This window comes from Planococcus citri, chromosome 4 (genome assembly GCF_950023065.1).
Source record: "Planococcus citri chromosome 4, ihPlaCitr1.1, whole genome shotgun sequence".
NCBI classification, from domain to species: domain Eukaryota; kingdom Metazoa; phylum Arthropoda; class Insecta; order Hemiptera; family Pseudococcidae; genus Planococcus; species Planococcus citri.
Window position 1 is genome coordinate 3,357,046 of NC_088680.1, and position 26,275 is coordinate 3,383,320.

At 33.0% G+C, this 26,275-nt stretch overlaps 2 protein-coding genes across 4 annotated transcripts in view; one reads left to right on the forward strand and one right to left on the reverse strand.

Annotated features, from left to right (window-relative positions):
• yin overlaps positions 1-26,275 on the reverse strand; it is a 40,749-nt gene that overhangs the window by 4,985 nt on the left and 9,489 nt on the right. Inside the window, exons 1-4 of one of the 2 annotated variants that reach the window (XM_065362298.1) lie at positions 5,251-5,779; positions 1,204-1,282; positions 646-787; positions 423-509 (exon numbers count right to left, since the gene is read on the reverse strand). In XM_065362298.1, coding sequence (XP_065218370.1) covers positions 423-509; positions 646-787; positions 1,204-1,282; positions 5,251-5,274 — 332 coding nt within the window. In that variant the 5' untranslated portion in view covers positions 5,275-5,779. Of the gene's footprint in view, positions 1-422; positions 510-645; positions 788-1,203; positions 1,283-5,250; positions 5,780-26,275 lie in introns of those variants that run through there. The other variant, XM_065362299.1, reaches the window with a different exon arrangement.
• On the forward strand, positions 4,475-24,516 carry LOC135844168 (transcriptional repressor scratch 2-like). Of its 2 annotated transcripts, none has more exons than XM_065362304.1 (4): positions 4,475-4,614; positions 19,631-19,890; positions 23,481-23,745; positions 23,854-24,516. In XM_065362304.1, exons 1-4 carry the CDS (start codon positions 4,569-4,571, stop codon positions 24,111-24,113), a joined length of 831 nt encoding a protein of 276 aa, XP_065218376.1. In that variant the 5' UTR covers positions 4,475-4,568; the 3' UTR covers positions 24,114-24,516. The 2 variants fall into 2 exon arrangements, with proteins under 2 accessions (XP_065218376.1, XP_065218374.1); XM_065362302.1 differs by lacking the exon at positions 4,475-4,614 and adding an exon at positions 18,853-19,205.

The window sequence follows — 26,275 nt, forward strand, 5'->3', positions numbered from 1 at the left end:
TATAGAAGATCTGATTGGATCTGATCAGATACGAATGACTCTAAGTAATCATCACCAGTTCAGACATGATCAAATCCACATATTGATCATAAATCAGATCAGACCAAGTTGGATTCAGGGAATGTTCCAATCTAATCTGATCAAACATGCCAAAACAATTCTGATCAAATCTGATCAAGCATAAGTAGATAAACCAGTCTGATTGGATCTGATCAGATCTGATCATTTCCTATGAGCAGATATACGATTTTTGAACCTTATCAGATCTAATAACGATAAGATCTGCTCAGATGCATTCACATTCGTAATCTGATCAAAGATCAAACCTACACATTTTTTCTCTTGTGTGCTCAAAAGGATCAATTTCCCGATCTGATCAGATCCCATCACTATTGCCAGGGCATTCAAAAAATAAAACTTACTTATACGGAATGGTCTGAAAAGCAGTAGATGCGAAAGACAGCACAATGTTTCCAATGGCGTAAACTATCGATAGGTAAAATATAGTGCTGAAAAAAAAAAAAAAATAGAAAACAAACATTAGGTAGGTATATTTAAAGGGGAAAAATACCTAATCAGTTAATTAACATCGAGCACAATCAATTTTTAATGACACCAAATGTACCTAAAGTGTATCAAACTCACTTAAACTTTCCAAAAAACGAATCAGCGATAATGGCTCCGAACAGAGGGAAAAAATAACACAACATGGCGAACGTATGGTACAAAATAGTGGCCTCATTTTCATTGTAATGTAACGTCGTGGTCAAATATAAACTCAGCACAGCTGAAACAAGAATTTAGCATTTATTTTTTTGAAATCGTAACGATGAATAGGTAGCATAAAAATATGAATTAGCAACACAGCATCGACAAAAATAATTTAAAAAGGGGCGAGAGAAGCTTATGCCTACATGAAGTTGAAAATTTATTAAAATTCAGATCTGGTCAGATCTAATCATGTTTCCATGGCTGAATCTGATCATGGTCTGAACAGAACTAATCCGATTAAAACCCTGATCTGATCAAAATGGATGCAAGGAATGTTCTGATCTGACCGACAGACCGAGTGAAATTAATTTCCGCTTGGAACGCCTCTTCAAATCCTGTTTTCCCCATAATTGAATTTTATTTGTAATCCCATTATGCTAAAAACTGCTTAACCAGATGATAAAAATAAAAAATCGCAAATAAAAATCATACTTTTCATTCCATAGTAAGAAAAACGTTCGCAGAATTCATTGCTGATGATGAAGAACACCGACTTCGGGTATGGCAAAGCCTGAAAAACGAATAAATAATAAAGAATTAATTAATGGAAAAAAAATGCAGTAAAACAAGAAAAAAAAATCAAATTAAAATGGAAAGGCATGAGAAAGGACGAAAGTGTAACGAGTGTGTAGGTAATACTTAAATCACAATAAACAAACCACAAAATAATACGAGTGACTTTTCATTAAATTTTGCAAATGTACAAAATTCTACAAAATATGCAACAACTATACAAAGAGTAGGAACGCAAAAAAGCAAATTTCAAAATGATAGCCATCTCAAAGGTCAATTTTGGAAATAAGTGACCAGATATAATTTCTCACATTTTGAGTTACACTGAAACGGATTTTTAAATATCAAGTCCCTAATTATTGAAAGCTCGAAAAAAAATCGCTAAAATTGTGTCAAACTTTCGAAAACTAATTTCCGATATTATTTTTCTGGACTTTTCAAAACGGAAAAGTCCTGATGAGTTCCGGAAGTTATGGCAAGACTTTTGGAAATTTGAAAAAATTCAACGAAATTCTAATAGGTAACCATTTTTTTGGTAAAATCTACTCAACTGGTAATTTTTGATAAATTACTGATCATTTCTGGTAAATCTCATTTTTTATGGATTCAAGTGCTGGTAATATTCAATAAATTACGGTCAATTTTTGGTAAATTATGGTAATTTTTGCTTTTGGTAAGTAACAAATTTTTTTAATAAATTACAGTAATTCTTCATTTTGGTAAATTAAGGTAATTTTTGGTAAATTACGGTATTTTCTGGTGAATAACAATTTTTTTGGTAAATTACAGTAATTATTCATTTTGGTAAATTACGGTAATTTTTGGTAAATTGCGGTAATTTTTGGTAAATTACGGTAATTTTTGGTAAATTACGGTAATTTTTGGTAAATTACGGTAATTTTTGGTAAATTACGGTAATTTTTGGTAAATTACGGTAATTTTTGGTAAATTACGGTAATTTTTGGTAAATTACAGTAATTTTTGTTAAATTACAGTAATTTTTGGTAAATTACAGTAATTTTTGGTGAATTACAGTACCAATTTTTGGTAAATTACGGTAATGTTTAGTAAATACGGTCATTTTTGGATTTTTGGTGATTTACAGTTTTTCTGGTAAATTATGGTAATTATTAATTTGAGGTAAATCAAGGTAATTTTCGCTTTTGGTAAATTACACGTATTTTGTAATTACAAGTAAATTACGATAATTTGTAAAAAATATTGAAAGTAATGATAAATTGTAGAAAATTATGGTAATTTAAAATTTGTATAAAACTACAGTAATTTTTGGTGAAATGCGGTAATTTTTGGTGAATTAGAATTACAGTTGTCTTAGGTAAAGTACTCTACAGCAATTTTTGGTAAATTAAATTACAGTATTTTTTGGTAAATTAAATTACAGTAATTTTAGGTAAATTAAATTACAGTAATTTTAGGTAAATTAAATTACAGTAATTTTTGGTAAATTAAATTACAGTAATTTTTGGTAAATTAAATTACCGTAATTTTTGCCTTTTGGTAAATTAAATTATAGTAACTTTTGGTATTCTATTGTCAATCAATTACTGGTAATTTTAAGTAATTTACGGTAATTTGCAGCAAATCATGATAATTTGTAGATGGTGATGTTGAATTTGTACTAAATTACAGGTAATTTTCAGTAAAATACGGAAATTTTTTGCAAAATACGGTAATTTTTGGTAAATTAGAATTACAGTAGTTTTTGGTAAATGACAGTCATTATTGGTAAATGTAAATTACAGTATTTTTTTGGAAAATCACTTAGATATTTATAATGTGTGGCAAATTACTGGTAATTTATGGTAAATTACAAAGAATTTCGGTAATTTTAGGTTATTTCTGGTAAATTGCTGGTAATTTCTTTTTTTTTTATAAATTGCTTGTTTTTGTTGGTAAATTACACTGTTTTAAAAAAATAAATTACGGTAATTTACGGTATTTTAGGGTATATTATGGTATTTTTTTGATAAATTACTGTAATTTTTGGTAAACCCGGTATTGGTAATTTCTGGCGAAATTGTATTGGCAACTTTTGGTGAATTTCAGGTAACATTTGTTATTTATCTAAACTTTTTTTAGAAAATGTCTGTTTCGGGTAAATTTTGGTAATTATTCGAAATTAGAAATTATCTTGTAATTTTCGGTGAATTCTCGTTTTTGTTTCACTGGCAAAGTTGGATGAAAATCAAGTAAGTACATAAATTCCAATAAAGATCTATTTTTTGTAAATTAAGTTGGCAATTTTTAGTAAATTTTTTTTTTTTATTGAATTACTGGTAATGTTTGGTACATTTCTAGTAATTATTGGCAAATTCCTGGTAACTTATGGAGAATTTTTGATAGCATGCGGTAAAACATCTATGTACGATTTCAGCTAAGTTACCGGTGACTTCTGCGTGATAAATTAATTACTCATTACTCGTATCAGTCAATTACTGGTAATTTCCTAATTTGGTGAGTAAATTTTTTTAAAAAATTATTTCAATACGCTAATTCTGGTAAATTTACGTGTACAGACTACAGGGGTGTCCAATCTGTTAAATAAATTATTTTCATGGACTTTTCTGGGTTTGGGGGAGAGGGGGGGGCAAATTACATTTACTCGAGACTTATTTCGATTCTTAATAGCTCCGACTACTATTTTGCAATATTATACCTACTAAGTATGTAAAAAAAAATAGACGCATACTCGCACGAGGAAATTCGGCGAACGATTTTCTTCTTTCGAATATGTGTATCACACCTTATAGATGACTCAAACCTCTAACCGTATATTGTCGTTAAATTCTCGCACAAAAAAATTTCCAATAATTTTTCCTCGCCAATTCCTAAACCATATACACTCAACAACCCATACACACACAATTTTCATTTTCATTACCACCGAAAAAAATTCTTCCAACAGCACAATCGCACGAAACGAAAAGAGGAAGGAAGGAGGGGGGGGGACCAAGAGCAAGTTCACAGCTGCAATTTACGAGTACGAGCCTCGACAATGTAAAAAAATTGCGTTTCAATATCGCGGTTAACAATCGATTAATATAATATTCGGGTAACCCGAGACCAAAATACACGCGGGTATGTCGCACCAGCAGCTCATATAATCGTTTAGGTACCTACATACATATGTTTTGCTGAAGCGTCATCAACAATCAACATAGATGTTAGAGTTGGGTTTCTGTGTATATGGCCTGTAGGTACCTAGTTGATCGAATGTAGGCATTTCCGAGAACGGTGGAATAATTTTTTCGGGTATCGTGCAAATGGCAATAAAAACGTGCGATCGTAATAATTATAACCATCAAACACGTAAGTAATAAATTCAACATGATTGTATTAAGATTCATAAACTTATACACTATATATACGTCGAGTAAATATACGATAAAATGCACTTATATAAATGCTACAGTTGAAGGGGTTAAGTCTCTCGACTCGATGAATGGGTTCATTTATACCATTCTTGGGTTATCAAAAACGAGGGAAATTCCAATTCGACGATTACCTCGTGAAATACCTACTCAAAAACTTCAACGGGGATGTAGGTAGGTAGACGTTACCTAGCTGTTGTAAAAGAGGACATATTACTTTAATTTTCAACACAGAAGACGTCTCGTCGTCTTTTCTCATTCGATATGCAATAATTTTGAAACACGATCGATCAATATGTATATTCAATCGTGTAAGATTTACCAATTAGTTCAGCTGGTTGATTTCAACACCAACACGTTACTCGTCGTTTTCCTTTTTCGTTTACCAGATTACGGCCATGGTCACCGTATTAGTTGTGACTGACAGTGACATAAGGAAAATCAAATCGTCTCTCTCAATAATTACCATCAACCTACGTACACTAGGTAGGTACACACAGATAGGTAAGCAGCGAGCGCTTTAGTTATCAAAATATCAAAAATATCAACAAATGATCAACCAATGATCACTTACTTTCTTCTGATCTTCCATTTTCATTTCCTATTGGATCTTTACCCTGTATACAATTTGGTCCACTCAACTTCACGAAAATAAGATCACAACGAACTGAGAGAATAAAATTGCGCAATCGATCGAGAAAATTATACCTATTAATTAACGTAATCACGATTCCGTCGACGAATGTAACAATAATTGAGATAATTCATCGTGATGAAGGAATATAGACACGTGAATCACCCGAATAGAAAACAATAAACTCGACGAGAAAAATACAGGTGAACTCACGATCGCGATACCTGCTTTCACGCGGTTCGACAGAATAATACTAAACTAATACGAGTAAAATACCGACTGATAAGGTTGCCCTGATTGAATTCTACCTAGTTAACCAACGTTTGTGTTTGTTTCACCATGATGAAGCACACACTAAAGTAGGGGAACCCAAGTCCACCAACAGGTTGTTGTTTAGGTCTAGGTAGATGTAGATATATAAATGTATTATAGAATTTAATTTTTAGAAACACGAGTGGCATGTGTAAATAGGGTACTCTACTACTTGACGTATTTTTACGAGTAGACTACAGCTCGTATCTTTCTTTATACCATCCCCGAACCGCACTTCGACCAGTATAAGTAACTCGTCGTAAATAATCTCTACAGCTCATTATCATAATTGCGTTTCGTTTGGTAGCGAGTCTTTATCAATAGGTACCGAAAAAAAAAATTGTAAAATACTTTGTTTAGCTCTATATAAAATTACCAGGTACGATTGTATACGTGAAATAACGCGAATCGCAACGTTTACGATAATTATTGAGTAAGGTTTGCGCAGAAGTGATTGCTGACTGGACTGGTCACAGTCACATAGTCGCATGTCGCAGGCGCAGTCTCGGTTGCATAAACATAAGAATACCTATGATGACGAATGACGATGTTACTCCCAGATGAATTCATTGTTCGAGTATTGTGTAATTTTTTTTGCATACGTAATTTTTGTTAATTTAGTGGGCGTATTGGAAAGTACACCGACACAGAAGTTCGTTAAAATACATTACTTTCGACACTCGAAATGATACGTGGGGGTACATATACGATTAGGAGGAATGTATGTATGTATTGGAGGAACGACAAATCCACACAATAAATTTGATATTCAGCTTCTGTTGGTGGTGTTTCAAAAATAATTGAGAGTAGTTTCAAAAATATTTGCAAAAAATTTCAAAAGTTCAAAGTTGAGCTTTTCTAGAAAGCTCACAATTTCAAAAGCTTACAAAATTTTGAAGCTTTGATCAAACAAGCTGAAAAACCCCACTAAGTATACATTTTTAAGATATGTACCTTATTGTACCTATGTATTTACAACGTAAGCAATGAACTTTTCGTGATGGAGTTCGAAAATCATGGGAAGGGGAGGGGGAAGGGAGTACAGAGTCTCGAAATTCAAACATTGGGTGACATATTGTTTCATATGCTTTCAAGAACGCTGAATACGAATATCGACTCATTTTTTTAAATTCGACTCCTTCAACGAGTCCATTGCTCTCCCTCTCCCTCCCCCCTGCTATCGCCTTAACCCTTTTGCGCCGAATATTGGCCTTGCATCCCACCTCCAATTTTTTTACGTAAAATCGTTCCTTGGGCATCTCTAAGCAACATAAGTTTGTTACAGATTTTTTCCTCAACTCACACTCGAGATATTGAGGTGGGAACACGTATGTCCCAGCCGTGGACTTTGAAAATTTGTCCCAGGACAGCATATGTCCCATCAGTGCTTAAAATTTGCAAAAATTGCTGGGACAAGTGGGACAATACCAATAATATCATGCCAGTATGCAAAAAAGTCATGTGAAAAATTTGTATTTTGGATGCAAATGAGACAAATTTTTTAAAAAACACACTTTTGCTAATAAAATCTTAAAACTTCAAAAAATTGACATTTTTATGAAATTTTACCAAAATTGAGACATCAATTTCCTTTGACAGAGGATTTCTCTGTGAGTAATGCATCAAATTCGATGAAATTTGGACATAATTTATGCAGAAAAACATTCCTGACAGACTGAAATCGTCCTTTTTTCGATTTCTTGTAAAAATAACACCCAAAACAGCTCAAAAATATCAAAAAATTATTGAATTAAACTTATTTACATTTTTGTTTTTGAATTTGCTCCCTCAAAAATTCTCCAAAATTAATTTTTTTTATACCAAAATGTAGCTTATTCTATTTATTTTCAAATATAAATTTGTTGCCGGGCGCAATCACTCCCTGTGTTTGCAATAAATGTTTAATTACTACCAACTAGTTGCTCAGATTTCACATTTTTACTAAAAAACACGAAAGATTGTTTTCTATATTTCAGAGTCACTGTAAGGCCCTTGAAGCACTCTGGCAGCACTCTCTTAACTAATTTCCAATCAAGTTGGTCTTAACCTCACCCTAATCTTGGTACTGTGATTTAATTATGTTTAGCTCTACGCATTTAGCTGCCAGGGCTTTCATTGTTTGTACAAAGTCTCCTATTGTTGGCTTGTTCTGAGGTCTTTCTTTGGTTACTGCATATAGAACGTAGCTCCCTTTGTATATCTCCACCACATCTCCCACTTTGGCACCCCTTGACTTTAAGAGTGTCTACATTGCCAAAGGCTCGTCTGAATTTGACCGCTATGCCCTTACTCATCTCAAAGTCCCAGGTTAACACAATGCGCCAAGGCATACTCTGGGATTTGCAGCATTAGGTTGTCTTCTAGTTCTTCTATTGTAAAATACTCCATTTGATCTGACTGGTACACGTCCCCAGTTGATCCTCTGGATCTGTGCCTCACATTTTTTAAAATATGTTCAAGTATACTCTCACCTTAGCAGGGGTCAGTTCACCTTTGTGCAGTTCACTCATGCTTAGGTACTCCCTGTATGGAAGCAGGGAGGACACAGAAGCTGGCCCCACAGGGTGGCTGTGGTTTGTGAAGATCAGGCTGTAGGAGTGTCCCGGATAGTTGGATACAACTAGCTGGTCCATGGCCCTATCAACTATCCTACACACCACATTTTGGTATTCGATATCAGCAAAGTACTTCCCCAGAATGGACATGAAGGCTGATCGGATTGTCCTTAAGAGTTGGCTTTAACCAAAATTTGGGGTATTTTACCCCCCCCCCCTTTCCCTCCCTGTAGTTTTGAAATCCCATCACAAAAAGCTCGTAAAGTGAAGTATCATTTTAAAAATGATGCTGCTTGATTTCCTTTTTTTTTCTTCAAATTTTTCATGCAGTTTTAGAGAATTTGGTAAGCTTTTGAAAATTGAGCTTTTGAAAAAAGCTTGGCATACTTTGAATTTTTAAATTTTTGAGGAATATTTCTCAAAAATTTGAAGTAACTTGGGGTATCTGTATTTTCAGACAACCTAGAAGAGGTAAAAGGGTCAATACCTACCTTGAAAATTTTGAAAAGTTTTTTAAAAAATGATTTCAATTCTTTTAAAACGTTTTTGTGTAATTTAAATAGATTTTTAACCATTCTTTATGCAATTTTTGGCAAACATTGTTCAACTTCATTCTTTCATTTTTAGAAACTTTGAATGGTTCAGAACTTTTTACATACAAATTTTCATGGCATTTAATTTTGATAAATTTTGAAAATTTTGTAACTTTTGAAAACTGTGTAAGTATAATTTTAATGCTTTTTCAGTTTTTAAATTTAATTTTCAACAGATTTTGACGATAGGTATGTATTTTGTGTTGTTTTTGTCATTGAATTTCGGTTCATTTTTCTGAACTTTCATTCGTTTTTTTCATAATTTCTAGTACATACTTTTAACACTTTAAAAAAGTGTTTTCGGGCCATTTTTATCATGATTTAATGATATTTTACAACATTTCATAATTTCACCCAATTTTGCAGAACTTTTACATCAGTTTTTCGTTGTTTTCAATTATTTTAATATTTTTTTGAATACTTTTTTTTACCTTTTTTAAATTTAGGCTTATTTATTATTTTTGACGTCAATTAGTTTTTAAAAATTTTTAAAATAATTTTCACGTTTTAAAGATATTTTTACGTCATTTTAAAGATTTTTCTAACAATGTTTAGCAACATTTTCCCAACATTTCACTCAATTTTGCAAAAATGTTATCATTTTTTTTAAATTTTAAATTTTAATGCATTTAAGTATTTTTTTGCATTTTCAAAAATTTTTAATGATGATTTTTTATGAAATTTTTGCCAAATTTTCTTAAAATTTCTTCAGTTTCTCGTATTTTTTTTTTTATTAGTAATTTTCATGCTTTTAAAAGTGTTTTGTATGCCATTTTCAACATATTCAATGATGTTTTGAAAACGTTTCACTACATTTCATCCAATTTCTGTAATTTTTAACGACTTTAATATTTTAAAATTATTTTTACCATGTATTGTTGTAAGGATGTTTTATGCAATTCTCGCCAAACTTTGCAAAATTTGTCTGGAATTCCATAAATTTATGTAATTTCTAGTAATTTTGGAGTAAAACGCCTGTTATTGGCGATTTTTTACCAATTTTAATTCTATTTTCGAAGTGTCAATCAATTTTTAACCATGATTTATGCAATTTTTGCCATATTTAGCCAAACCTTTCTAGAATAAAAAAATTTTTTTGAGGAGAAAAAAATACAAAATCAACATTATTCAAGTGTATCTATCTCAATTTTGTTGTAGGCATTATTTCTTTTCTAAAATGCATCTTCTGAAAAACTTACAAAAAATCGAAATTCAATTTAAAAAATTTTTAGGTCAAATCATAAACTCAATCCCAAAATGGAATCTCCCTTAGGGAGCTAAACAGTTTCAAATTTTGAGAAAAGTTCTAAAAAATTTCAAAACGAAATTTCATATTGATTATTACTATTTCGATAACGTTCATTTTTTCAAATATCATTCAATTTTTTTGACCTGGCCTCTTCACGAACCCTCTCCATTCACAGCAGTGTCCTTAAAAATGTTTAAAATACAAAAAAATTTGAAACTACGAGTGGATGCATCGTTTTCCAAGTTTTCGAGAGCACTGCATGAGTTCGAAAATCCACTCATTATTTGCAGCATACGACCCTTCGGCGCTCCTCAAACCCCCCCCCCCATTTCGAAAAACAGTTTTCAAATCAAAATGTGGTGTGACATATCAATTCCAACGAATTCGAATGCGCTTAGTTCAAACATCCATTTACTTTTTTGGATTTGATCACTGGTTCTATAACCTCACACTTTTTTATTTAGGTACCTATTTATTTATTTATTTATTTATTTATTTATTTGTGAAAGTCCCCACCTAAAAAAGTGATATTTAAAATTGTCGATAGCGTTTGAATTTTAAAATGGAATCATTTTTCAAGTATTTATGTATGTATTTCACGTGATCAGATCTGAGGAATGAAAAATCAACTATAAGTTCAACAGTCTTGGTCGAATTTATCAAAAGAGTTTTTATGACACAGAATTTCCACATTCCTCAACTCGTATTCATTAAAATTCAATTCAATATTTCCTCGTTTGGTAAAAATTACATGTTTACATGTTGTATATTTATCGAATTCGATTCTATCATTCGAGGAAAACCATCTACATGTATTATCAATTAAGTAGGTAGGTGTTTTTTTCCTTCGTCAAAAACATAGAAACCTGTCATTTAAACATTCGTGACCAATTTGAGCAAACATAATTCACAAAAGACATGTTGTTTGTTTCGCCTCATCGAATTTTTACACATCCAGTTAGAAGTATAAAAAGAGAGCTGAGGAGGGGGAGGGAAATTGGAATAAAACAGGAGTAATTATTCGTCAGCACTTCGGTCAAGTATACAGAAAAGCAGACTTTCCAGTTAGGTACGCTTTTTGCTAAATCGATCAACTCATCCTTTGGAAGGAAAACGAAACTTATTGCAAAATTATGATCAATAATATTATCACCAGGTAGGTAGGTAAAATTACGTAAACCAAACAGCAATTTATTTATTCATTGAAACAAGCAGACTATTCATAACCTACAATCGTGTTATCACTAATCATAAGCTCAGTCTACAACACTCTATAGAGCCAACTCTTTACAATACACATACAGATAAGTCAAGTGGGAAGGAAAAGAGAGATGGAACCAGTCACCAGAGTAAATATTTCCCATTTCTCGCGTACTAGAGACTTGTGGCAGACATATGATCAACTCGTTTACCTACTTTCATTTACTCGGCGGTTGATAACTAATGAAGAGAATCTTTAGACTGTGATTTGTACATACGTACATTCGCTAATTTAACCTATACGATTAGGATCGAGTCGTTGAAACGAAACAATTAAGTTTTAAACTCCATTCTTTAGTCATCAATGTCTTGAAAGCGCCACGCCGAGCCACGTCCTCTTAAAGATTAGGTACCTATCTACTCTGTTGCTAAATTATAACTGTGCCACACCATTTGCACGCGGCTCAACATTCAAATATTATAAGTTGGTACCTTCACACATTTTTACACTTAATTACACTCGTGATAACCTCTCAAACACTTGACGAGAGTATTTCGATGAAAATTTTTTCATACAATAGGATTACTAATCGAGTACCAGGTCTCGAGAGATTGTGGCTTAGCTTCGAATATTTGATTTATAGGTATTGAAATTAGGATCAATTCGAAGATGATCGAATTAAAAGGTACGCAGCCAAGCACCTGGACAACAGTAGAAGCAGAACTAACAACATCGTGATAGAAGATCGCGTGGAGCTACCGGTATTTATCTGTACTACTGGTGGTGGTGATGGGCATGAGCACACAAAGTGTGCATAATTGCTGCGTACCGAGCCCCGGAGCCCTGCTGCTCTGCTTTTAATACGCACGTGAACACGTTTAAAAAGTTTATTTTTAAGCACACTTGTTAGAATGGCGAATATACACATACGTGCATCATACTACATACGTATAATTTCCGATTCGGTGTGTTTGTATATACAAATGATCTACGTAAACTGACTACTTACATCTAAACTTATCGCGCCAACTTAAATCAAACGGTGGTTTTGGGCCTATCGCCAGACAATATTGCCTGGAAATAATGTTTTTTATTCCAACTAATTGCTCAAAAAATGTGTTTAGTGGGATTCTGTGGAGTTAAAGTGATCTTTACTAACATACTAAAAGTTGCACGTTGTAGGGTGCAGGTGTATCACACGTGTAACAGTGCTACATATGGCTTAGCATTGCGTTTTTAGCCATTATCTCACGAAATATTTCAATAAAATAATGTTCTTATCATTTTCATCAAAAACGCCTATGTAAACCACTTTTTGAGAGGAGATATTTCACAGGTCGGTTTGACCAACTTTACCAGCATTTTTCGACTGATTTTTCAAAGGTATTCAAAAAAATCATTCGTTTATTTCAATGATACCAGAATGCTACATAGAAAGAAATTTCACCCACTGAATCAAAATGCATAATTTTTTTAGTCAAAAATATTCGCTGCTCATCTTACAATTAGTTTGTGATAAATTGACTTTCCTTTCTCATAATCTCGCATGCAAAATGTACAATTTCAAAATTACCAGTAACTTACCAAAAAAAAAAAAAACAACAACAGTGATTTACCCATAAATTACCAGATCTAAAAATTACCAGTGATTTACTCGAAAATTACCAGTGATTTACTCGAAAATTACCAGTAATTTACCCAAAAATTACCAATAATTCACCCAAAAATTACCAATAATTCACCCAAAAATTACCAGTAATTTACTCGAAAATTGCCAGTTATTTACCCGAAAATTACCAGTAATTACCCCAAAAATTACCAGTATTTACCCCAAAAATTACCAGAAATTTACCTAAAAATTACTAGTGATTTACCTAAAAATTACCAGTAATTTACCCAAAAATTACCAATAATTCACCTAAAAATAACCAGTGATTTACTCGAAAATAACCAGTAATTTACTCGAAAATAACCAGTAATTTACCCGAAAATTACCAGTAATTACCCCAAGAATTACCAGTAATTACCCCAAAACTTACCAGAAATTCACCTAAAAATTACCAGTAATTTACCCAAAAGTTACCAATAATTCACCCAAAAATTACCAGTAATTTACCTAAAAATGACCAGTGATTTACTCGAAAATAAAATAACCAGTGATTTACTCGAAAATTACCAGTGATTTACCCGAAAATTACCAGAAATTCACCCAAAAATCACCAGTAATTTACCTAAAAATTCTGATTGACAGAAATCGCTAGAGGTGCCCTGAGTTCTATGCTGAGCTGCAGTGTTGCGGAGCGGAATGAATTTCGTTCCGGGTTCAGGGTTCCGCTCCAGCATAAAAAATAATTCTGTTCCGGTTTCTTATATCGTTCCGCTCCGCTTAAAAATATCATTCCGTTCCGGTTTACCGTTCCGTTCCGCTCCAACGTTTCGTTTTCCTTTTTGTTTTAGAGAAGGTTGCATTCAAAGTACATCAGAATTTTCGTGTTAGGTGCAAAAAATTGAAGTTGAAATAACCAACATTTTGAAAAATGGTTGAATTCAGAGTGTTTTAATGAAATTTAAAGTCCATCTCACATAAAAGAAGCACCAAAAACACCCAATGAAATTTGTATTTGGAAGGTTTTATGTCTTGGTGTTTTGACTGTTCGGGATTTGAATTTTTATGAGCTGAAAATCGTCTCTATTTCATGTGATTTACCATATCTTGTTATAATTTTCTGGTTCATTGAGGTAAAATTTCAGCAAAAACACGTGTTGTTCACACTACAGTTTTGCAATACGTTCATTCAAGGTCAAAAAATTTTGTGAGGTCGGAGTGTTAGAAACCCATATTTTTATTCTGGTTTAGTTCCGGTTTCACTCCAGTACATTTTTTGTAAGTTGCTCCAGGTTCTGTTCCACTCCGCTCCGTAACACTGCTGAGCTGATATCTTCCACTGCCAGATGCCTGGCTCTAATTAAATAATACGCCTAAGACTGTCAGTCTGTATGGCCCCTCAAGGTCATTAACACATCTGTCTGGCTTTTCAAGTTCATTGACCCATCTGTCTGGCTTCTCAAGGTTGTCTGCCTGCCTCTTTGACATCTTAAGGCTATTGACCTGTCTGTCTGGCTCTTAGGGGCATTGATTGATCCACCTGTCTGGATTTTCAAAGCGGCCTGAATGACCTCTTAAGGTCATTGACCTGTCTATCACACTTTTCAAGGTCATCTATCAGTTCTTTCAAGGGTCATTAACCCCATCAATACAGATTCTCAGAGCAGTGAGACTTAAACAATCCCAAAACTGGAACTGATTAAATCCTGATTCAAATCCAATCCTGAAACCGTCGTTATTTTTCTTGATCCCAAAACCGATATAATTTTGAACCTAAAACAATCCCAGAACGGAAACAAAATCGTTTTGGTTTAAGGATTTCAAGTTTTGCCATTTTCCTGCGATTTTATTTTGATAAATTGTCATTTTACATCATTTATCATCATTAGGGCAACCCAATATATTTTTTTGAATGTTTTTTCATAGCACTCTAATTAATTACAAATGTAACAAAATCATTTTGTATTTCAGAAAATTTCCTTTCAAAAATGCCCAACTTCATTTAGAATATTTTCGAAAATTTTACCTAAAAATGCATACTTATTTTCACATATTTGATTGCTATTTGAATATTTTGGAAATTTATTTATGCATTTTGAGAATTGTAACGCAGTAAACGTCATTTTCAGTTTTCACTTTTCACACAGTGGCATCACTAGACAATCTGAACAGGTGTGCCAATTTTCAAAACTATGAAACCTGGTGGTGAAATGCCCCCCCCCCCTGCCAAACACCTCACCTCTCTTTGGCGTAAGAATCAGAGCGAAAAAAATCAGTGTGAAAAAAATCAGTGCAACCATTTAACAAACCAAACTGTAAGTTCAAACTTTTTTTATACCTAGGTAATTAATTTGTAAAAGTACTTTTTTTTGGAAAATGAACAGGTGTGCCCATACATACTGGGCAGTGTGCGACACCAGTGTTTTCACAGAATGGTGAAGATGAAAACATGACTGTTTTTGACAATGATGATGATGTTGATGATTGAAGTAATGATGATGAAGATTAAATTATAGATTAAGCTTCGATTTTGTTTCTTTTTTACAACCAAAATTAAATTTTAATACAAACACTTTGTTCTATGTATTTAGGAGTTGAAAACTGAAATAAATTGGTTTTTGGTTTTTGGTTTCAGTTCAGTTTTCACGTTTTGATAATCGGTTTTTGGTTTTTGGTTAACAGTTTTTTGGTACTTTTATTTGGTTTTGGGTTTTTGGTTTCAGTTTTCAGGTTTTTTTCCCTGCCAATTATTGCATTATGCCACCTAATTCTAGGTAGTATTAGTATTATTAATTATTGCATTCATTTCTACTAGACAATTAATGCATAAAATGCCAAAACATTACACATATTTTGATATTTTTGATGATTTAAATTTTAAATTTTTTATATTTAGTTTTTGGTTAAGTGGTTTTGATCAAATATTTTCTATTTTTGGTTTTGAGTTTTGCACAAAATAGATTTTGAGATTTAGGTATAAGTATTTGTTTTTTCCTTCATTTTTGGTTTTGGGGTTTTTAACAGTTTCAACCCCTGCACTCAATTGTGAATGGTGTGTGCAATTTAGGAAACAAAACCCCAACAATATAGCCATTTTTGTAATGTGCTTGTCAAGACGAGTGAAATGATACCCATTTTGAATTTGAATATTTTGGCAATATTTCACTTCAAAAAATTGAATGTAATATTAAATATTTTACCTCAAGGCTATTCCCCACTGAGAGCGTTCTAATTCAAAAACCGATTGAAATATGAAACCGATTTGTTTGTTATTTTCATCATTTGTTCATAAAACTGCGTATAATCGAATGAACAAATTTAGTTGTCCTTATGTCCCGCAAACCACTCCCATCTAAACTTCAGACAGGGATTTCTCTGTGAATTTTCAAAATTCTTCCAATTTTTTTTTCACCAATAGACCAATACTGATATTTCATCTAAGGTGCACCGGGGGAAGTTGGAATTCGGGGTAAGTTAGAAAACTTGCTCTAGCACCTCGAGGTTTATATATGGCGAAGTGCCACTAAAGGTGACTTGAGGGTACTACCCCTACTTCATCACGGCATAAAAATTTTCGCTATTCAGTTTCATTTTAGATGTATTTGGTTCAATTGTATTTTGTTGTTGTTTTGAACTTGTTTTGAATTTGTTCTAAAATACAGACTTTCTATCTCTTAGTTTTTCGCATATAGCGGACGAACCGTGTGTCCTAGTGAAAATCTGATGAGAGTGATCTCAAAGAGAATTAAATTCTCTACAATTTTGTTATAATGCAATTTTTCTAGGACGCTCCGTTTGTGATCTACGCCTCTGCAAAGTTTAGCCTGTTCTGACTTCCCCCAATTGGGGGAAGTCAGAACAGTTTATATTTTATTCCACTGAGCGAAAGCTACTGTGTCAATCGCGCTCAAATTTTCACCATAGGTTAAGAACCCTTATGGGTACCTACATAATAAATTTGATCCATATTGGTTCATTAGAAAGGGAGTAACAGCTCGTCAAAGTTGAAATTGCGAAAAATCGTTCTGACTTGCCCCGGTGCACCTTATGAAATTGAGGGTATGTAGCGGTTGTAGCCATATTTTCTAATTTTGCTTTTCCAACAGAGATGTGAGCATCTAAAGTACCTACCTTCATTCAATTCCCTATTATAGCCATTAAATGTCCTAAATCAAAAATAGCTCGACATACCCTCGCTTTTGAATGTTTTTTGAGCAAAATAAATCAACCCCCAGAAAAATCCATTCAATAGTTTTGGCACAATCCCCATCCAAGGTTGACCATTTTTCATCAAAAAATCTTACAGAACGCGCTCCGTAGAGAATAGCCTTAGTAATTAAGAGCATATTGTGGGTTGCCCTAAACATGATTCAAGAGTATAATAAAAATTAACCAACAAATTACTTAAGCAAAATATGCATTTAAAATGTTAAACTAATTTACACCATTGGATTCCTCATGTCAAAACGTCCCATTTTTTAGACCACTTGCCAAGTCCATTGGTCAATTTGAGCTTCAAATTGGTTGAAATGGAAATCCCAAAACTGGAACTGATTCATCCCCAAATAACCTAAACAATTTTTTCAATCTCAAGACACATCCCAAAACTGAAATAAAAATTTAGAAGAACGAATCCCAAAACAAATCCAATCCCAAAATGAATAAATTTTGATCCCAAAATCATTTTGGTCCCACAGCTCTGTGGATTCCCAACATCATCTATCTGTCCTCTTACAGTCATTCACAAGTCTGTCCATCTTCTCAAGGTTGTCTGTCCCACTGTCTGACTTCTCAAAGTCATCCATGTCTATTCAATTTACATATTGATATTATAGCCAAGTGTAGAACAAAACTTTCATTTTTTGTTTCTTTCTATGTATTCTTTGTAACTTCTAACGATACCACTAATGTGATTTTGCAGATTGACCCAATTTTTTTTGAGCAGCTTTCACCAGTTTGATCCATTGTCCCATGCTTAATAATTCTGATATGGCAAGACTTCAGTATCCACTTAAAGATCTGGGTGGTTTCTGGCAAAAATCTTCACAGCTTGCGCCAGCACTTTCACGGGCCATGATGCTCTTTTATTGTGAAAGACTATAGAACAAACCACACAGGTTATGGGAGAAATTGAGTCTACTTAGTTTTTGTATCAGTATTCTATATAGCTAACACAATCAAATGTTATGTTTTTTCAAAATCAGTATAATATGTATATTGCATCTACTTGACCTCCACCATCACCACCACCACAACCATCAAGAGAACCTAGAGTATAGTTTACCCATTACTCAACAAAGCTGATTAAATTTGTACTATTGACCTACCCTCAAAACAAAGCCGTGCTGGTTTATTGAAATGAGATTAGATTCCTAATTTTGGGATATATAATACTTACATATACCATCACATCTGTTATAATTTTAGACATTGCATGTGAAATACCAATACCCGGTACTGATACTGTTTTGTTTTATTGTTCCACAACCCTGATTTCAATTGGATTTTGCATAATTTTGAAAATTTTTGTTCAAAATCTTGAGCAATTACCTACAGTAATATTTCTCAACTGATACGGGTTTTTACATCAGAAGTCAAATTTCATCCTCAAGAGCTATTTTGTCTTCGATCTTCACGAGAAAATTCCCAATTTATTACTTCAAAATATCCATACCTCTCCTCCTTCTTCTTCTCCACCTCCTCCCCATTTTCTCCCTACCCCTCACAACGGAGATTCGCTGTTCTCGTGCCCGGGACACGGAAGCCGGAGATGATCATCGTTATAAAAAGGGAAGAAAGAATGGATAATACGGTGTGTTCATAGTATATGTATATAGCTGTATGGATTAATTCGGCTAAAAAGGGCGCTGGGCGCACATGAATAGTACGTAGACGTTCAGATGAAAGACAGAGAGAGAGAGAGAGGCTGCTCAACTGCTCCATACGTAGACTTGGGAGTTGGGAGCGCGTGCCAAACAACACAGGAGAGCGAATCGGACACATTGGAAGGTTTATTTATAAATATCCGTATTTAGTTTACACACAACTCACGACGTCAGAGGGTACAGGGTAAGAAATTCGTATAGTTCCAATTCGAAAGCGAAAGATTTCAATCACCTCGCGCACACACTAGTTGCTTTTGGATCATCATCTTCTGTTATCGGTTCGAAACTTTTTACTCTCGTGTTTCGGTCGCGGATTTCAAAATTTCTTTTCGCAAAATCGTCGATGGTTTAATTTCAACATAGTGAATGTGGAAATAAATCGAGTACGAATCGTACAATCACTAATTCGATCATGCCCAAAGCATTCCTTATCAACAGGCACAAATTCAAACGTGATAATTATCGTAATACTAACGAATATCACAATCATGATGGTAAGTTACATCTTCCTATTTCCTATTCAGCTGTTTTTTAATCGTATTTTGAAATTTATGAACTTGGTTATGATTTTGGTGGTCAGTTGCACCCCCTTATAAGTAAGTAGCTAAGTATGTACTCGCGAAAATGATCTAATCGACGTACGACGTATTGCGGTAATATTTCATCATCTTGGCCAATAATATCCTTCTTTCGATTCGTCAATCTTGAGTATCTCTCTCACACCTTGAGGAATAGGAGTTGTAATTCGTAAACGATTTTTATGACGATTGAGAACCCAACACAACGCACCTCTCTCTCTCTCTCTCTTTCTCTCAACCCAGAGGAGTGATTTGATTTTTTTTCAAATCAATCATAGCGATAACTCGAGTCAATATTACTCGATTATAACTTAATTTATTTTTCAATTTGTTTTCTACAGTTCTCGATAAACAAGCCAAAGACGAAGACGAAGAACGAGGAGTCGATAATGATGACTGCAAAGATATCACGACTGCTTGCAGCTCGAACGAGAATGAAAAAGCTCGAGAATCAGTTACCGAAACGAATATCAATTTAAATAAGTATTTGGATTCGAAATTGAACGATTATCAAGACGACTACTTGTACAATTTGAAACGTTTGGCCGAAATTACCTTAGCTTATTTTAATACTCAAGACGGCAGCTCACGAAAAACAGAGGTACAGTAAGAATGTTAGCGTATGGTATCATCATTCCTGTTTTAATTAGAAATGAGTCATTCTATTTCTGGTGAACTACCGGCAATCTTTCAGTCTGCGATTGTGAGGTTGGGCTGCATGATGTAATTGTGCAAGTTGTGACTGGTAAAAAAGAGTGTCGAGTTCGTTACATTCAATTGCATGTAAGATGCGAGCCATTTAAAAATAATTCGAGTACTTTTTTTTAAAAAAAATATTGCATTTAAATTAGATTTTGACAATTGAGATGGTCAGTGGAAATGATAAATGAATATTAGATTTTAATTGTTCGCATGAATAATTAAAACGAATTCAAATCTAGAAAACTGAACTGAATTTTTGAAAAAAAAAAAAAAAAACTCAAAATCCATTTTGGGGTCTTGGAAAATGCAATTTCAACAATTCGTACATATTTTGGATTATAAAAACATCTCAACCAACCAAAAGCACTTCAACGCAATTCGCTCGAATTTAATTTTTTACTTCTGGTGGGGGGAGGGGGATGACCTTGGGCTCAAATTCGCGTATGCCCTGATTTTTGAAAAGAGGATGAGAGAGCTGAAAACCCTCAAAAAAGTCAAAATCAGAATCAATCGATAGGAAATTCAAAATTATACATACTGTATACACCATATCCAAAAATCAGCTTCCTAGAGCGATTTGGAGAGGAGAAAGTCAGTTTTTTTGAACTTGAATAATATCTTATGTCAACCCCCCTCCCCCTCTTGCTTCTAAATTGAGCCAGGAAGCTGGAATTTAGCTTCTACATCCGGATGGGACCTTTCGACCTCTCCCCACCCCCTTCCAGGTAAAACAAATTAATTTTAACGCCTTTCCAGAATGAGTTTGATTTTGTAAGTCATCACAGGTGTGCCTTCCAAAATTGACCTGCGAACCTGAACTTTGACACTTTTTTTCATTATAATTAATCATTCGAGTTGATTTTCCAAACTTTTGCTCAAAATATCTCAATAATTGTGCTTAAAAATTTTGTCAATTTTTTCATCACAAAAAAAAGTTGAGGAAAATTAAGAATCCTAGAAAGAAAAATTATTTCATCAGTTTTTGTGACAGTTAATTTTTTTAGCATTCTGTTCAGGATTTTCAACTTTTTTTTATACATTGTGGTATTTATTCAAAATTTTAATCATTTTTAACAATAATGGAAGCCAGTTTTTTTGTTCAATTTCAATCGAATTTTAAGAAATTTTACCAAATTGTTATGGTATTATTTTTCAAGATTTTTTGGTTTATATTTTTTCATAAATTTTGCTCGAATTATTTAAATATTTTTCAACAATTTTAAACTCGTTTCTTGAAGTTTTCGTAAATTTTTCGTAAATTATGGAGAAATTTTGTACAATTTCACTCGAACTGTTTTTGACATTTCATCTCATTTTTTTCATTTTTTAAAAATTCTAAGGTCAGTCTTGAAAAATATGTTCCATTGATCCAATTTTTGAGTAATAAATTTGATATTTTCAGCACGTTTTGTAATTTTTAAATCAATTTTCTACGATTTTTTACGCATTTCTAGTTTGTTTTTTGAGAATTTTGAGCAATTTTCGCTCCATTTATTCAAATTTTACGACTATACATCAAATTTTTGAAATTTTAATGATAATTTATGACTTTTTCAATAATTCTAACGCTTTTTGTACACACAACCAGTTGATTTTTTGTGAATTTTGAACCCCATTCTCGTATGATTTACTACAATTTTTTGACATTTGGCCTAATTTTTGTGGCTTTTCACAATTTTAGTCTCTATTTTTATCAATTTTTGTCGTTTTCAAATTCCTTTTGCGATCTTGAAACATTTTATCGATTTTTCATCTGCTTTCGACGCTTTTCGTTTACTTCCGAGTAATTTTTTGTAAATTTTAGGCAAATGTTGATCAATTTTTATCAGATTTCGAAACTTTACTTCGAATTATTGTGATTTTTAACGATTTTTAAAAGTTTTATTTTGATGGTGCTTTATTAATTTTTCTCATCAAATTGCAAAACATTTCATGCTTTTTTTTTTGATAAGTTGTTCGTAAACTTTGAACCATTTTTACCCAATTTTATTCATTTTTTTTTCATGTTTAAGAATTTTCAGATCTGTTTCATCAATTTTTGTACAATATTTTTTTTAAATGATTTTTTACCAGAAATTTCACGATCTATGTATACAAAAGTTTTCGAATGCTTTCAATTTTTATCTATTTTTTCTATAAATTTTACGCAATTTCACTCGTTTTGACGACATTTTCTTGATTTTTTTGTAATTTTCTATTTTCAACGATTTTTGTACTAGTTTTGCTACCTTTTTCTGAATTTTAATCAATTATTAATTGTATTTTTGCAATTTTTCTGGTTTTTCGCAATACTTTCTTTTTTTTTCAGCCATTTTGTTGATTTTTTTTCAATTGTTCGTCAATTTTTACATTTTTTTGTACTCATCACTTTTTCGTTATTTTTGTATTTTTTGTGGTCAATTTTCAACATTTTTTTCTAGGAATTCAATCAACTTTTCTCAATTTTTGATAATTTTTGTACAATTCAGCATTAAGTTAATGCATGGTTAATATTTTTCATTATTTTTCGAATTACTTCACTATTTTCAATACTTTTCACGCATATGCATAATTAATTTTTGCTCAATTTTACTCAAACTTTTTGAAATCTCATCAAATTTCTGTCATTTCAAATTTTTGGTATGTATTTTTTTTTTTTTTTTTTTTGAATCAATTTTCATAAATTCGAAACAAATTAGGGAATGTTTTTCAAACATATCAATAATGGTTTTTCAATTTTTTTTTATAATTTTCGATGCTCTTCGTGCATTTTTAATTTACTTTTCGTAAGTTTTGAATAATTTTTGTGTAATTTTAGTTTAATTTTTCGAAATTTCACATTTTGGTACAGGAGTCCAATTTTTCAATCATTTTAAAGATATTTAATCAATTTTTCAACACTTTTCAGTACTTTAAGGCGTTTTTTCTTAATTTTTGCTAAATTTTTCTCAAATTTTACGACTTTATATCAAACTTACGATGTAATTTCTAATGATCCTTCTGCTTAATATTCTTTTAAACCATTTTTGTACAATTTTGCTGTTTTTAAACTTTTCAGATAATTTTTCTCATTTTTAACAATTTTAATGTCTATTTTCTGTCTTAATCGTTCAGGAATGAGATCTGAACTAAAAAAAAAAAAAAAATTGAAAATTTCAACATCGAGATACTTGAGAATAAATTTTGAACTCCCTACCCCTCCCAGTCACCTTTTTGAACCATCGTAATTAAACGAAACTTTCAAAAATACTCGAAACAAATCGATAAGCTAATCTGTCGACTAAACATGCAAAATAAAAATTGCCCAACTCTCTTCTTTATCAATTTATCATTCCCTTTTACACACTTCGTCAACTCAAAACATAAAATGAACTCAAAACGACAAAATGAAATTCCACTCGAAGCTTTCTTACTTCATTCTATCATATTCGATTCGACGATACTTTAATCGTATTCGTAGCAGTTCTATCGATATCCATCAATTAACGCTGGTAAAATCTCATTTTTCAGCACAAACCAACGTCAGACACTCATCGTTGCTGGGATTGCGGTAAAACCTACAGCACATCTAGTAACCTGGCCAGACACAGACAAACCCATCGGTCTCTAGCTGATAAGAAAGCCAAAAGATGCGAATACTGTGGCAAAGTATACGTTTCGATACCTGCGTATTCGATGCACGTGCGAACCCATTTGCAAAACTGCAAATGCACCATTTGTGGGAAGCGTTTTTCCAGACCTTGGTTGCTGCAGGGTCACATCAGAACTCATACAGGTACCTACTACCTACACTTCTTGCAATTTACATCCTTTTTGTAATAACCATCACTCTGTGATTAAAATGAACCCGAATTGGCTAATTGAAATTTATATTTTGATACAGGAGAAAAACCGTTCAAATGCTCAATTTGTGATAAAGCTTTCGCCGATAAATCAAACCTCAGAGCTCATATACAAACGCATTCGTCGTCCAAACCTTACATTTGCCATCATTGCGGTAAAGCTTTCACTCTCAAGTCGTACTTGTACAAGCACGAAGAATCATCCTGTCTAGAGACACGTAAAGAATGCTCGTTATCGGTGTGCTTTTCCTTGAATACTCCAACTTCGATGAGCTTACAGAGTACTGCTGATGTCTCGTGATGTGTGGATGAACATCGATTAAATCAACAATCAACCCATCGAGTTCATACTTATATTATAGTGATTTTGTTTCGTTGTTTTGTTATTTTAAAAAGAAGGAAGGAAGCTTTTTTGTATTTTAGTGTTGTTTATTTTTGTTTATGTGTTTCGAATCGATTGACTTTTTTGCAAAAAAAAAAAAATTCGTCGATTGATAATTTGATCCGAGTTCAAAAAAAAAAACTCGATGAATTTTTTTTCAAATACCTACTAAAGTGATTTAATGTAATGAAATCGTATGAAGTTGATCGTTCAAACAGTGACAATCGATAATCACTTGAATGGTGTCTAAAATAAGTTGAAGGCAATAATTGTTCTTATCTGCTGACCGATTGTTTAAAAATATATAAAATTTTGTTTTTTATTTTTGTTTACATTATTTTTCTACATTTATGTATTTATAATGTTGCAATATTTCTTTCTTTCATTTTAATCAGTTTGAAAATTAAGACAACAAGGTACCTACAATTTCAAATTTTCAATCATAAAAATATCGATCTCTGTCTCCTAACTTGAATTCCATCGAAAAGGTGGGTACATTTTATAGTCGGGGAGTCCGCTTAAGGATCTATTGCACCCCCCCTCCTTCGATCCTCCAGGACAATTTTTCTCAAAGGGGGAGTCCTGAGGAACATTTCTAGCCCTTGTACTCAAAAAAAAGTGGCTCTACTTACAAAATGGCGGCCATCATGATTGACAGGTCAGCCGAAATCGCAGATTTTGCGTTCAAACATAGGACTAGCACAAAATTTTTCAAACCGTACAAAGGTAGATGGAAAGATCAGTCACAAATTTATCACCTGTCAAAATTTCAAGTGCTAAAGCGCGTTTTTCGATTTTTGGTGAATTTTTGAAAATCAAATTCAGGCCAAAAATGAGGGGAAAAAATAAAAATTTTACCAAATTGACCAAGAAAGCTGAAATTTGGGATACACCCTATTTTAGATATGCCAAATTGATTGGAAACTGTTTCAAACCGTTTTGAGCAGTTCTGGAGCCTCCAGCAGATTTTTGAAACTCGAAATTCCCACAAAATTTCATCAAACGGAGATGGAAAGCCGAAATTTACTCTGCACTCCAATTTTAACACCCGCTGAAGACGACTTTAGGTGGATTTAAGTCATTTTGGAGCCTCCAGTGACTTTTTGAAAATTACTGGAGCCTCCAGTAGATTTTTGAAACTTGAAATTTCCCAAAATTTCGTCCGAAATTCATTCTGCAAACTAATTTTAATACGCTACGAAGTCGACTGAAGGTGGATTTCAAGTCGTTTTGGAGCCTCCAGCGACTTTTTGAAAATTACTGGAGCCTCCAGTAGATTTTTGAAACTTGAAATTAACCCAAAATTTCATCAAACGGAGATGGGGGCAGCCAAAATTTACTCTACACTCCAATTTTAACACCCTCTGAAGACGACTTCAAGTGAATTTAAGTCGTTTTGGAGCCTACAGCGACTTTTTGAAAATTACTGGAGTCTCCAGTAGTTTTTTGAAAATTGAAAGTTCTCAAAACTTCATCCGAAATTCATTCCACAAAGTAATTTCAATACGCTACGAATTCGACTGAAAGTGGATTTCAAGTTGTTTTGGAGACTCCAGCGACTTTTTGAAAATTACTGGAGCCTCCAGTAGAATTTGAAACTTGAAAGTTCCCGAAACTTCATCCGAAATTCATTCTGCAAAGTAATTTCTATACGCTACGAAGTAGACTGAAGGTGGATTTCAAGTCGTTTTGGAGCCTCCATCGACTTTTTGAAAATTACTGGAGCCTCCAGTAGAATTTGAAACTTGAAAGTTCCCGAAACTTCATCCGAAATTCATTCTGCAAAATAATTTCTATACGCTACGAAGTCGACTGCAGGTGGATTTCAAGTCGTTTTGGAGCCTCCAGCGACTTTTTGAAATGTATTGGAGTCTCCAGCAGATTTTTAAACTTTAAATTTTTACAAAATTTCATCGAATGGAGATGGAAAGCTGAAATTCACTCTACACTTAAATTTTAACACCCTCTGAAGACGACCTCAGGTTGGTTCAAGTCATTTTGGAGCCTCCTGCAACTTTTTGAATATTAATGGAACCTCTAGTAGATTTTTGAAACTTGAAATTCCCGCAACATTTTTTGAA

Bases quoted from the DNA above. Each gene is read 5' to 3' on its own strand.
- LOC135844168 (XM_065362302.1), top strand. From the start codon at position 19,124: ATGCCCAAAGCATTCCTTATCAACAGGCACAAATTCAAACGTGATAAT. The intron at 19,206-19,630 runs GTAAGTTACATC...TGTTTTCTACAG, and splicing joins CGAATATCACAATCATGATG to TTCTCGATAAACAAGCCAAA. The intron at 19,891-23,480 runs GTACAGTAAGAA...CTCATTTTTCAG, and splicing joins GCAGCTCACGAAAAACAGAG to CACAAACCAACGTCAGACAC.